The sequence below is a fragment of the Hevea brasiliensis genome, chromosome 15 (genome assembly GCF_030052815.1).
Source record: "Hevea brasiliensis isolate MT/VB/25A 57/8 chromosome 15, ASM3005281v1, whole genome shotgun sequence".
NCBI classification, from domain to species: domain Eukaryota; kingdom Viridiplantae; phylum Streptophyta; class Magnoliopsida; order Malpighiales; family Euphorbiaceae; genus Hevea; species Hevea brasiliensis.
The window spans coordinates 69082494-69097231 of NC_079507.1; the positions used below are offsets into that span (position 1 = coordinate 69082494).

Below are 14738 nucleotides of genomic sequence, written 5' to 3' on the forward strand. Positions count from 1 at the left end.
GAATTTTAGGTAGAAAACATCGAGATAGATGTGATCTTCGTGCAATATCCATCATTCTCGGGAACTAAATGCGTCTTGTCATAGGGTCTTCAACACTAGTTCCATGGAGTTCTGAGTTTGGTATATTTCATAATGTCTCTTGGTTGGCAACTCGCAACGACAGTTATCCTCATGAAGTTAGACCGTTTTGTAAGGCCAAGCTGGTTCTCATTCGAAATTATCTACTTGGTCTATCATCATCCAAAAGTCCAAACTCTTTCATGGCTTGGAAGTATTCTTGGATTTTAACAATAAGAGGAAGGTGAGCAGAGCAGTATTTTCATTCTTCTAACGGCTAAATGACGTGTACTAGTACAATTTTTCATTTGAATTAGTTAACCTGGGCCCATGACTCACATGATGGCCTCCGCCATTATGGAATCCTTGAGAATTTATTTTTAGTTTTGTCTGCAACTCTTTCTTCAAAGCTTTCCATACAAATTGCTGTTTGGATTTCCAAATCTATTTTAAACCTATGCCATTGCCCAGAATAAAATGATATTCAAAAACACATCTAATCCCTTTCTGCTAAAAATATTCCAACTTTAATGAAAAAGTGAAACATAAAGTGCAAGTTCGTGGAATTTAGTGCCTCCAAAGGATTTATCATTTTTCTGAGGAGGTTTATAATCATATACAAGTGTGAAACTGATTTTGAAAAACAAAAAATCCATTGTTGCCCTGCTCTGGTCTGGCATAAATATAATATAAAATATATTCATCAATCTTTGAACCATACATAAAGCCCTTAACACTCGTTTAAACTTTAAACATTAGAACAGTAGTGGGTCAATGCAAACGTTTCTCATGAAACACGAGCACATGATCAAAGGACGAAAGTCACATGCCTCTCACAGATCAATAATTGGAAGCATCTTAAAAACGCTTTGTTTTGAAAATTGCTTTGCGGGCATCCTGACCCAAGTGAGACCCACACCTTACCTCATTGTCAATTTGACTCAGTCCATCAAGAACCTCTAAACGCTGTCGTTTTCAAGCGACCACAGAGAGGGAGAGAGAAAATCCTGGTGTAGTAACCGTTATATGCATAATTTCTTTTTTCAATCCCACGCGCCCATGTCTTCCAACCGTTTAAACCTCATTTTCCCACCCAAAAGATTCCCACCAACCTCCCTTATCCCCTCTCTCTTTCTCAAGAATTTAACTCTTTAGTCTTTTTCATCATTAACTCTCTGAAACAAACCCATTTGTTACCATCAAGATTCAATGACTATGCCTCCAAGAAAGCTTCTTGTTTTCTTCTTTCTCTTCGTTCTCTTCAACTTCATAGACCCTTTTCTTGTCTTGGCCAATAATGTCAGTTTCGATTTCTCTTCTTTAACTCTCCGGAACCTCACTCTTCTTGGCGATTCCTATCTACGGAATGGTGTCGTTGGCCTCACACGCGATGTTACTGTCCCTTCTTCGAGCTCAGGCACTGTAATCTACAATATTCCGGTTTCCTTCTTCGACGCAGAATCTAATATTACAGCTTCTTTTTCAACAAGGTTCACTTTTTCCATTGATAATGTCAATCCAAGCTCTTTTGGGGATGGTTTCACCTTTTTTCTTTCACAAGATAACCAAACTCTTGGTAGCCCGGGCGGGTTCTTAGGTCTTGTTAATTCCTCTCAATTGACCAAGAACAAATTTGTGGCTATTGAGTTTGACACCAGGCTTGATGCCCATTTCAATGATCCAAATGAGAACCATGTTGGTTTAGATATTGATAGCCTTGATTCAATCAAGTCTGCTAATCCAAGCTCACAAAATATTGATTTAAAGAGTGGGAATTCAATTACAGCTTGGATCAATTACAAGAATGATTTGAGGGTCTTGAATGTTTTCTTGAGTTATTCAAGTTTGATGCCTGCTACGCCATTATTGACTGTAGATGTAGATCTCTCTGGGTATCTTAAAGAAGCTATGTATGTGGGGTTTTCCGGTTCTACAGAAGGGAGCACCGAGCTCCACTTGATTGAGAGTTGGAGCTTTGAAACCTCCGGCTTCCTTCCTGTGAGGCCAAAATCACATCCTCATAATGTGTCTGACACCTCTGTGACAGTAACAACTCCCATTTGGAGGTCTGCAGAGAAGCATCACAAAGGGCTTGGCTTGGGTCTTGGGATTGCCGGTCCGGCTTTCTTTTGTGTGTTCCTGGTGATTTTTGGGTACATAACTGTCAAAAAGTGGCAGAAAATTAAAATAGTGAACAGCCTAAAAGCAGAGCTAGTGGCAGGGCCAAGGGAATACAGTTACAAAGAGCTGAGTTCAGCCACTAAAGGTTTTCATTCAAGCAGAATGATAGGCAGAGGCTCATTTGGGAATGTGTATAAAGCTTATTTTATGTCTTCAGGCACCATTGCAGCGGTTAAAAGATCGAAGCATTCCCATGAAGGTAAAGCTGACTTCATTGCTGAATTGTCTATAATTGCTTGTTTGAGGCACAAGAATTTGGTTCAACTACAGGGTTGGTGTGTTGAGAAGGATGAGTTGTTGCTTGTTTACGAGTTTATGCCTTATGGAAGCCTTGATAAGATAATATACCAAGAGCCTGAGAATGGTCCATTTTTAACTTGGTCTCATCGGCAAAATGTTGCCATTGGTTTGGCCTCTGCATTGACATATTTGCATCAAGAATGTGAGCAGCAAGTCATTCACAGAGACATAAAGACGAGTAATGTAATGCTGGATGGGAATTTCAATGCGAGGCTGGGTGACTTTGGATTGGCGAGGCTAATGGATCATGATAAGAGTCCTGTTTCTACACTTACTGCTGGAACAATGGGGTATTTAGCTCCTGAGTATCTTCACTATGGGAAAGCAACAGAGAGAACTGATGTTTTTAGTTATGGTGTGGTTATGCTTGAAGTGGCTTGTGGCAGAAGGCCAATTGAGAGAGAATCAGAAAGCCAAAAAATGGTTAATTTGGTTGACTGGGTGTGGGCATTGCATGGTCAGGGAAAGATCATTGAAGCGGCTGATAAAAGGCTGAATGGGGAGTTCAAGGAGGAGGAAATGAGGAGGCTGTTGCTTGTAGGCTTGAGCTGTGCTAATCCAGATAGCATGGAGAGACCTACAATGAGAAGAGTCCTGCAAATACTTAATGGTGAGGCTGAGCCTATGATTGTGCCAAAGGTGAAACCAACTCTCACGTTCTCTGCCGGCTTGTCTTTGACTCTTGAGGACATTGTTTCTGATTGTGAATGATGCAAGATTCCCCACTTTATAGCTGTCTGGAGTAGCCTTTTAAGGTTTTCTTCGGCCATGCTTCCTGATTGTTTGATTCTTTCACATTTTTGTACTTCAGATTGTAGTTTAGTTATTTGTGAAGAACGATTCATTGTCCTTAGTTCAATACCGTTCTATTGAACTACCTGCAGATAGATAGATCAGTTTCTTAACAAATTCAATGTGCATTTGATCTTCACAAATATTCAATTAACAAGTTTTTTCCTCTATTGCATCTTCTTCTAGCCTATAATTTATGTGTAGACTCATTTAGATAGATTTCTATACACATTTTGGCGATGTAGTTTAACAAATTTCTGGTTGTATGTTTGTGACTTCAGATATCCCTTTCTGTAAGCGTATTTCAGATATCACTATCAATTCATTGATCCAGTAGCTTGTCTATTTGTTATCTATATAGGAAGGAAAGGAAAGTCCTTGAATGGATCAAAGATGCAGGCCTAATTAATAGACTGGGAAATACATATGGTGGAAAACAAAATAAGCCTTCTATTGCAGTAACCAAAGTCCAAGACTCGTGTGCAGTAGACATACTTGAACAGAAGACACCACATCAATTCTGCCTTAATTATCATCGATCACACACGTTGATCTCTCTTGCATCCACGGTGGCCCATTTCCACTTACAAATTCAAAGAAGTGCTCCCAATGACTCGAATTCTACCAAGATTAAGCCGGATAAGATTTGAAAATTTGAGTTTTCGAATATTTGATCCGTTAGTGCAGTAGAGAGGTGGCGATATCTTGACGGCACTGCCAATGTGGTCGCAAACAACGCCAGGCCGCCTGCAGTGATGTGAGGTCGTGTTGATATGGTGATCACACCAACATCGATCCACTCTGGTGCAGAACCTTAGCTTCTAAATGCATGGATGATGGCTCAAGTGCAGCAGCTGCCACAAGAAATAATTCAAGGTCTACAGATGTTATTATTACGGATGGTCCACTTTTTGGATTAATTTCCTCAGTGGTCAGTTAATTATTTTATTTCAATCATTATATATTAATTTGTTAAAATAAAATCACTCATATTTTACTTTTTTTTAATTAGTAATCACTCGTATCAAAATTTGATAAAATTTCCTTAAAATTCGTCTAAATCATAAAAAATTTTATTTTATTACCAAGTCAGATTAAAAAAAAAATTATCTCAATGTTATTTATTATATTTATTAACCTCTTTGTTTAGACCTAAAAAAACACAAATAAAAAAATTAATCTACTTTGATAAAGATCTAATTTTTTTAAGATTTAAAGCCGTGTAAAATACACCATATAAAAATTTTATTGAAAATTTTATGGAATTTTAATCTAAGTGACTGTTAGTAAAAAAAAAAAATGATAAATGATTTTATTAAAATAAATTAAAATATAATAACCAAAATGAAACCATTAGCAAAGTGGAGCTTTTTTTTTTTTTCATTTGACGTTAGGACATATTTTATATTAATATAATTAAAATATATTTATAGTAGCCACTCGTCAAATTAAGATATAGGATAATGAAGTAGAAAAAAAGGACTTTTTCCCCCTGTTGTTTGAACCTGGGATTGGTAATTTTCTTTCTTTTCTTAATTTTTAGCTTAATTATATTTTTTGGCATTAAACTTTCTAACATTATAAGTAATAAAAATTAAATTTTTTTTTCCTTTCACAAATTCATCTCTAATTTGTATTTTTACATATATTATCAATAACATCTTGTGCTTTAATAATAATAATAACAATAATGCTGTGGAGTTGCTGTAAATCCCTTCTCTGGGTGCATGGATGACCACTACTGCAGCTTATTTGTATTGATAATGAGAGCAAGGCAATGGCCAAAGGCAGGTACATTTCACACTGAAGCGTCAGGAAACTGTAGTCAGCGAGAACAGTTCAGTGGGCTTTAGGGGTAAAGTGATGGCATGGTAAGCATTTCACGTCAAAGTCGATTTCCCAAATTTGCAAAATTGTTTCCTGCAACTTCATGTTTCTTTTTGACGTGTGTTGGGTCCTCCATTGCCAAATCTGTTAATGCTTTGCCTTTTTATGGACTCATCTCCACTTTTCTGTGTGCAATGTTGTTCCATTTTAAGCCTCCCACAGGCTGTTGCCCTATATTCCTTTCATACTTGCCTGTGCATTTTGCTTCCTTTGCATGATCACCAGATGTTTTTGCCCACAAGTATGCAGAATCATTGCTTCATCGAAAGCAACTTTTACAATATAGAAATTAGAACAATTTTTTTTCCATCACTCACTTCCCTTCATCGGTAGGCAGGAAAATATGCAAGATTTGAAAAACTCAACTAGTCTCTAAATTAAAGGAATTTCACCAACAACAAAACTTCAAGATTTCTAACCTAAGGTCTCTGGTTCAAATAAAGAATTATTATACTATCTGTTGTGAAAATCACACTCACACAAATTAAAGAAGCGTAAATCTACTTCATCAAACAAATTCACTATCAAAGAAAAAAAATAATTATACAACTACTAATTATTTTTCTCACCCTCAAAATTATTTTAACAAAACTCGTAGAATTCAATATACCTCTCTACTTCGTGAGCTCTTTCTACAATATAATACAATGACCAATTAACTACATATACATAGGCCACTAAAAACTAATTTTTTTAAAATTCTAATTATTAAACTTTATAATTTAAATTCTACTAAACTTTCTAAACTAATTATACTTCCTAATTCTAATTTGACTTGTACTCTAACCCTATCAAACAGACATAAGAGAAACTACTACATAAAAAGCTTTCGGCCATGAAACAGCAATAAATTGGATTAAAGTTAAATGGTGGTTTCATATATGAGACACATTTATTCTTATTATACAACAGTATCCTTGTAAATGATAACAAGGAAATGAGCCTTAATTACACGCATTTATATATACCTGAAACAGTATCCTTGTAAATGATAAAACAAGGACTGGCTTAAGGAGCTGCGTGTAACATAGAAAATCAATTGATGTAACATAGAAAATGGCTTCCATCAATTGACTGATTCCTTTTACTGTTTGAACTTAAATTTAGAGGGGAGAGGAGACGAAGAGCTTACAGTGGAGTTTGGAGAGAATCTGTATATGTTGGTCTGATGTGTAAAACATCAAAGAAAGGATTGGTGATGATGACAGAAGAGGAGAGAGCACACTCCCAACAAAAGTAAAGACTCTCTTTAAAAATGGCGGGTTGTGCTCTCTCTCTTCTGTCAACATTGCTTCATCTCTCTCACGCAGTTTCTCTTCATAGATCGATCACATATCGTCACTGTCATCAAATAAAACACACACTTCTTAGATTGAAGAACGAATGAAACATGCATACAATACAATCATAAGTACATCCATCTACGCACGTAACAATAGAATAAAAACAAAACCACAGCTCCATTCGCAAAGCCATTCATGAGAAACAGGAAAATTAAGGTTGGGGAAGAGACGTCCAAGATAAGAACTCTCCATACCAGGGTGAGCGAGATGGCTGTATCCCTAATAGCCCTTTTATAGGGGCTTGGTCACCGGCGAAGGGGTGAAGGTGGTCCTCAAAATTTAAAGTTGGATTAAACATTTGTTGTGAATTACTTACGTTATTAAATTTGCAATTTATTATTATTTAAAAAAACAAAAAATTCACTGTCACATTTATTATTGGAAGAAGTAGAAAATTTTCTAAAAAGGATTTGCATTTAAGATTGCCAAGTAAGGTAGTAGAAGAAACCGTATAAGCAGGAGATGGATGGTGACCGGCTATGGTAGGTGGATCCGAGAAAGGGTCAGAGTCTGACGAGGCACGTGAGAGTGAAATGCATCACGCGGGCCGTGAGGCTTCGATGATAAAACTCTGAGAGAATATACCACGTCGCACGCATGCAATGTAGGTATCTTGAGTGGTCCCAATTCTGTTTTCATTTTCTCTTCGGTTGGATTTTGAAACTTGGAATTTGTTTTGAGGGAATTTCCTCCAACATTTTTTTTTTAAAATTTTTCTTGCATTACAAATCTTTGTTTCACAGGCTGCTTATAGATTTTAATTTTAGATTTTGATTTCTGATATGGTATTAAAATATAATCTTTTTATTCTTATTCGACAATATTTTTTAAAATAGTATTTAATATTTAGATCATAGTTTAAATACTATTTCTTTTATTATATATTATTTGGTGGTATAATATTTATATTAGCATTTAGATATTGAGAGAATAATTCATGAAAAATTACTCTCGTAAATTGAATGAGTGTTTTAACTATGGTAAAAAAGAATATACTACTATTTTTATATTTAACAACTAATCTAATAGGTACTTTTATTGAATACTTCTGTTTTAAATTATTATATAAATATTTAACTACTAACAATTAACATCTAACTATTAATAATTATTAAAAAAATTAACGGTTATTAAAACAGTTCACAATTATTAAAACAACTTATATTATCAAAAAATCAATGGATTGTACACATGATTTGGCTCGTGTTTCCATATTCTAGACAAATTTAGTTTAACTGTTAGATACAGCTGATAACTGGTAGCTGATGATAGCTGATTTATGTTAAGTGTTTAGTAAAATTATATTTAGTTATTTTTGCTAATATGTAAAATAATGAGATATATAATATAATTTATTTTATTATTGACATAAATAAAAAATTATAAATTTATTATATTATTTTTTATTATTAAAATAAAAATATAATTAACTATTTATTATATTATATTATATTATTTTATTTTATTATTGAAACAAAAAATAATTAAATTCTTAAAAAAAAGAAAATAATTAAATAATTTTAAAAATGTAATTATAGAATAATAAAGTAATTTATTGTTGATAAAGAAAGAAAATCTTATAATTTAAAGTTTTTAGAAAAAAATATATTTTTTTCATAAATAAGTATTTTATATTTTATGTTATTAATAAAAAAATATTGAGATGTTAAGATTATAAATTAAAAAAAATAAAGATAAATAACATTAATAATATTAAATTTTCAAACTACATGAAAAAAAATAATATTATCTAAATAAAAAATAAAATCAAATGAGATATAAGTTAATGAAAAATAACTCAATTTTTAGAATTAATATAAATTACGGTCGATATATATCATATCAATTATCTATTAACTATTAATTTTATTTTTTTTAAAGTTACTAAATACTTCCTTTCACCTATATAAATGTTAAGTACACTCAATAGCTAAATCAAACATTCCTTTATAAAAAAAAAAAAAAAAAAATTGCTTAATTGGCCAAGTCAACGAAATGGCTAAAGCAGCCTGCACGTTCGTTGCACAAGCCCATGATAGAACGTGCGTGCTCAAAGGTTTAAATTAACCGCCTCACGATTCATCCCACTAACTGCACCACTGTACTACTTATTTTCCTTTTCAACCAAAAATTAATTAAGCTAAGCAGTTTTATTCCTGCCAAAAAAAATGAAAATAATAATAAAACCTTTGCTTGCTTTTCTTTCTTGCTCTCAATCAGTAAGCTAATTTCCAAGTTTTGATACAATGGCTTCTGTTTCAGTCCATAACTTAGGGTTTATTATTTCTGTAATTATGGTGTCAAGATTTGCTGTGTTAGTGAGGTCGTATCAGTTCCAAGTTGGTTGGACTAAACCTCCTGCAAATCAGACTCATTCTTATAATGACTGGTCCACAAAAAATAGTTTCCACATTGGTGATTCTCTGCGTAAGTTCATCTCACATTTTTCTTTCTAATATCAAAAGTCTGTCCACTGCTCTAAACATCCCCTTTGGGTTATGTGCAGTTAATTGTCATTCATTATTCATGATCAAAGTTTTAGGAATAGAAATGTTTGGTTCCTTTCAGATTTCAGGTACCAAAGGGACTCAGTGTTAGTGGTGAACTCCAAAGGTTACGAGAGCTGCAATGCGTCAAACCCCATTTCCAAATTTGATGATGGAGACACAGTTTTTGAACTTGATCGATATGGGTTATTCTACTTCATCAGTGGAGAGTCTGGTCACTGTGAAGCTGGCCAAAAGATGGTTGTACGTGTAATGCTGACTCCTAGTGGTTCTGCTGTTTCTGTACCTTCAAATGAAAATGGCAGCAAAGGCAATGAATCGGATGGTGGAGATGGGTGGGATGCCTTTAGCTGGGGCCCTCCTCCCCGGAATTCTACGGTTAATTTACCTCTTTCATCTTATTTGCTGACTGCTCTTGGGGTTGTGGTGGCCATTCTCTATTTGTTGATGTAATTAATTAGGCATTTTGATTTCTTTTCTTGAAGAATCTGTTTCAATTAATTATTAATTATCAATTAATGCTTTGGTTTGCTATTTTGCATCAAGGGACTCGATTAAATTGTCCTTTAATCGACTCAGTTTCTAAAGAATTTCTTCACACAAGAAGCCAACTAAACAAGAGCAGGCTTTTGCATTCATCACATAATTTTTCAATAATTAGAGATAATCAACGTACCAACAAAAATTTAAATTGCTGAAGAAACATATGTGACAGATTGCCTGGTCTGCAACGGACTGGTACGCACCATGGATTTTTTTTCCAAAAGAAAACTATTTTTTTAACCATTGCTTCAACTGGTCATTGACGAGGCTCTTAAAAAATTGGAGATCGAGAGAAAAGTTTCCCTGTCGATGAACGACAGAAAAAATTCTCTCCTATACTTTTTATTATGTATAAATAAATATAGCGTCCTGCAAATTCCAAATAGAAATAGAATCAATGGGAAGGACTCTCCCACTAACCCTTGCCAGGAGACCAACTTTCTTGGGAGGGACACGAACTCAAAGGAAAGAATCAGCCATTTCTAAGGCAAATCTTTCTCTTCAACATCCATCTTTTTATCTCCAAAGAGTAATGTAAAAAATATGTCAGACATGGTTGAGAATAAAACAACAGAATAGGTTGTCAAAATAGATATTCCATCTTTATTTTTTATCTGAAATGATGGGCATTCTTACTTTGAATTTTTATTTACACGATATTTGTGGTGGGCTTTTGCCCAGAAATTACAATTGCTCATATGCCAAAAAGCCATTTAGCTGTAAACAAGTCAACATGATATCCATCTCCAATTTAATTTCTTCTGTTCTACTACAATCTAACATTTGGTATGCAAAAATCTCAATAACATTTTTCTTCCCATTATACTTCGTCCTTGAAAACGCATGTTATGACTTGATCAGAATAAAGGGGTGTTTGATTCACCTGTTGATTACAGCTGATAGCTGATAGACACCCAAACAGGTGAAGTGTAGTATTTTATAAGTTTAAAAAAATAAATTTGATAGCTGATGGATAGATCAATTGCAATTTGTATCAGCTCTATTTTTAGAGCTGTTTCTCATCAGTTGATAGCTGATTTGATTTTATTTTGACCATATTAATTTTTTTTATTTAACTCGAAAATTAATATTATTAATACTTTTATATTTTTCATTTATAATTTTAACATTTTAATTAACGCATTTCAACTTTGTTAAAATATTTTTTATTAATAACATAAAATATAAAATATTTATTTATATCTAAAAACTTAAAATTAACTATAAGCTTTTTCTTTATCAACAATAATAATTACTTTATTATTTTATCTATATTTTTAAAGTTATTTAATTATTTAAAAAAAATAATTATTTTCTTATTTTAATAATAAAATAAATGAACTCTGTCTAAATAGTTTGCGCTTAACCGGTCCCAAGCCCGGATAAAAGAGGAGGGTTGCGGTAGGTGACAACTAGCGTAAAAATTTCGTCACACCTTATGATATGGATTCAAATGATATAAACGTTGCGGCGTCTTCTACTAACGACGCGCTACATCGGAGCCCGAGTATAGTGAGAAATATGCAAGGGTGTAGGGCGTTCACCGAAAGCGACGCGCCATGCCGACGCCCGGGTGTGGTGTTAAGTGAGCAAGGGTTCTCACATCATGGATGGGTGTGGGTAAAGAAGTTAGTCCATAGGATAGATAGTAGAACAGATAGTGAAACAGAACACAAGATAGATATAGAAAACAATAGAAGATATCATAGAAGGAGACCAATTAGGAAGGAGCAGGATAGGAGGAGGATCAGGGTTGGTACTTGGAATGTTGGATCACTTACAGGAAAATTAATGGAGCTTGTGGATACTTTGGAAAGGAGAAGGGTGAATATTGCTTGCATTCAGGAGACTAAATGGGTAGGAGAGAAAAGTAAGGAAGTGGGTAATTCAGGGTACAAATTGTGATTTACCGGAAAGGAGAGAAACAAGAATAGAGTGGGCATAATCATAGACAAGACATTGAAAGACGCAGTAATAGCTGTGAAAAGAGTAGGAGATAGAATTATATTAGTAAAGCTAGTACTAGAAGGAGAAACAATAAACATAGTTAGTGCTTATGCCCCACAAATAGGACTAGACAGTGAGAGTAAACAAAAGTTTTGGGAAGATATAGATGATTTAATGCAAAGCATACCGAATGAAGAGATTGTTTTCATTAGTGGAGATTTGAATGGACATGTAGGAAGTGATAGACAAGGTTATAAGAATGTTCATGGAGGTTTTGGTTTTGGCAGTCGAAATGAAGAGGGAAAAAGCATAATGGATTTTGCTATGGCATACGACCTAATACTAACAAATACCTACTTTATAAAAAGAGAGTCACATTTAGTGACTTTCAAAAGTGAGCAACATAGAAGCCAAATCGACTTTCTCTTAACTAGGAAGACAAATAGAGCTCTATGCAAGGATTGCAAGGTCATTCCAGGAGAGGCTTTAACAAGTCAACATCGGTTGGTGGTCTTGGATGTCAAGTTTAAAAACAATTCAAGTAAGGTCAGAAGAAGTAGTGTAGCTCGAGCAAAGTGGTGGGAGTTCAAAGGAGTAAAGCATGTGAAGTTCAAAAATGAGCTTCTCGAATCCGAAGTATGGAAGCTAGGTATGGAGGCTAATGATATGTGGATACATATGGCATCAAAGATTAGAGAAGTAGCTAGAAAAGTACTTGGAGAGTCCAAAGGACATGGACCACCCTCAAAAGAGAAATGGTGGTGGAATGAGGAAGTACAAAAGGCAGTGAAGAAAAAAAAGGAATGGTATAAGAAATTACCTAAATGTGATAATAATGAGGCATATGAACAGTACAAGATAGTAAAGAAAGAGGCAAAAAAGGAAGTTAGTCAAGCAAGAGCACAGGCCTTTGAAAAGTTATATGAGAAACTTGGAACTAAAGAAGAGGAGAAAGATATTTATAAATTAGCAAGGAGGAGAGAAAGGAAATGTCAAGATCTTAATCAAGTTAAGTGCATTAAGGATAAAGAAGGAAAAGTGTTAGTGAAAGATGAGGACATTAAAGAAAGATGGAGAAATTATTTTAATGATCTCTTTAATAATAGTCAAAATGGTAATAGCGTGAATATAGACTATAGAACAATAGAAAAGAATTTGAATTATACTAGAAGGATTAGATCTTTAGAAGTAAAGAAAGCACTTAAGAGAATGAAAGTGGATAAAGCCTGTGAACCCGATGAAATATCAATTGAAGTATGTAAGTGTTTGGGAGATATGGGAGTGGCATGGTTAACTAAATTATTTAATAAGATTCTAAACTCAAAGAAAAGGCCTGATGAATGAAGGAGGAGTATTTTAGTATTTATTTTTAAAAATAAGGGAGACATACAGAGTTGCTCAAACTATAGGGGAATTAAACTCATGAGTCATACTATGAAGTTGTGGGAGAGAGTTGAAGAGCATCGACTACGTCACGATACTTCTATCTCTCCCAATCAATTTGGTTTTATGCCCGGTCGTTCAACTATGGAAGCGATCTTTCTCATTAGAAGCTTGATAGAGAAATATAGAGATGTGAATAAAGATCTACACATGGTTTTTATTAATTTGGAGAAGGCTTATGATAGTGTTCCAAGAGATGTCTTATGAAATGTGTTAGAACAAAAGAGGGTATCTATTAGGTATATACAAGTGTTGAAAGATATGTATGAAGGAGCAACTACTATTGTGAGCACAGTGGGAGGGGACACAAGAGATTTTTCGATCTCAGTTGGATTACATCAAGGATCAGTTATAAGCCCTTACCTTTTTACATAAGTTTTAGATGAATTGACGAAACATATACAAGAGAGTATTACTTGGTGCATGATGTTTGCGGATGATATTGTTCTGATAGATGAGACACAAGAAGGAGTCAATAGAAAGCTAGAGTTTTAGAGAAGTACTCTAGAGTCAAAGGGTTTTAAGTTAAGTAGAACGAAGACAGAATACATGCATTGCAAGTTCAGTGAAGGCCAAACTGGTGATAGGGAATGAGTTAGTTTGAATGGAGTGGTACTGTCCCAAAGTAATCACTTTAAATATCTAGGCTCAGTCCTTCAAGTAGATGAGGGATATGAGAGGGATATGAGGAGGATGTTAGTCATAGGATTAAAGCTGGATGGTTGAAGTGGAGACGTGCCACGGGAGTTTTATGTGATCGTAAGATTCCCAATAAGTTGAAAGGAAAATTTTACCATATAGCCATACGACCGGCTATGTTATATGGTAGTGAGTATACAAGAGAGTATTACTTGGCGCATGATGTTTGCGGATGATATTGTTCTGACAGATGAGACACAAGAAGGAGTCAATAGAAAGCTAGAGTTTTAGAGAAGTACTCTAGAGTCAAAGGGTTTTAAGTTAAGTAGAATACATGCATTGCAAGTTCAGTGAAGGCCAAACTGGTGATAGGGAATGAGTTAGTTTGAATGGAGTGGTACTGTCCCAAAGTAATCACTTTAAATATCTAGGCTCAGTCCTTCAAGTAGATGAGGGATATGAGAGGGATATGAGAGGGATATGAGAAGGATGTTAGTCATAGGATTAAAGCTGGATGGTTGAAGTGGAGACGTGCCACGGGAGTTTTATGTGATCGTAAGATTCCCAATAAGTTGAAAGGAAAATTTTACCATATAGCCATACGACCGGCTATGTTATATGGTAGTGAGTGTTGAGCACTGAAAGAGTCGTATGCGTCTAAGATAAGAGTTGCAGAGATGAGAATGTTAAGGTGGATGAGTGACCATACTAGACTAGATAAAGTCCGTAATGAGAGTATTAGAGAAAAGGTAAGAGTGGTACCAATTGAAGATAAGTTGAGGGAAGGGGATTGAGGTGGTTTGGTCATGTGAAGGGTAGACATACGGAGACTCTAGTTAGATAAGTAGAGCACATTAGGTTAGAGGATAGAAAGAAAAAAAGGGGTAGACCTAAATTGACTTGGAGGAGAGTAGTACAACATGACCTAGAAGCATTACACATTTCAAAGGATTTAACCCAAAATCGTTTAGAGTGGAGAAAGCGAATCCATATAGCCGATCCCAAATTTTTGGGATAAAAGCTTAGTTGAGTTAAGTTTTAATAATAAAATAAATGATATAATATAATATATTAATAATTATATATTTATTTTAATAAT

General features: G+C 34.4%; 2 protein-coding genes and 1 long non-coding RNA gene across 3 annotated transcripts; 2 read left to right on the top strand and 1 right to left on the bottom strand.

Moving 5' to 3' along the window:
• The first annotated feature begins 105 nt into the window (after positions 1 to 105).
• Positions 106 to 3505, top strand: LOC110656996 (probable L-type lectin-domain containing receptor kinase S.7). Its single transcript, XM_021814022.2, has one exon. It carries the CDS (start codon positions 1267 to 1269, stop codon positions 3247 to 3249), a length of 1983 nt encoding a protein of 660 aa, XP_021669714.2. The 5' UTR covers positions 106 to 1266; the 3' UTR covers positions 3250 to 3505.
• A 1413-nt stretch (positions 3506 to 4918) lies between these two features.
• LOC131173812 (uncharacterized) lies at positions 4919 to 6758 on the bottom strand. Its single transcript, XR_009144145.1, has 2 exons — positions 6647 to 6758; positions 4919 to 6558 (listed from the first exon to the last, which is right to left on the bottom strand). It is a non-coding gene; the product is annotated as an uncharacterized LOC131173812 (long non-coding RNA).
• Positions 6759 to 8737: 1979 nt separating this feature from the next.
• LOC110656967 (early nodulin-like protein 21) lies at positions 8738 to 9645 on the top strand. The gene is made up of 2 exons (XM_021813981.2): positions 8738 to 8987; positions 9129 to 9645. Exons 1-2 carry the CDS (start codon positions 8807 to 8809, stop codon positions 9518 to 9520), a joined length of 573 nt encoding a protein of 190 aa, XP_021669673.2. The 5' UTR covers positions 8738 to 8806; the 3' UTR covers positions 9521 to 9645.
• Positions 9646 to 14738: the final 5093 nt, after the last annotated feature.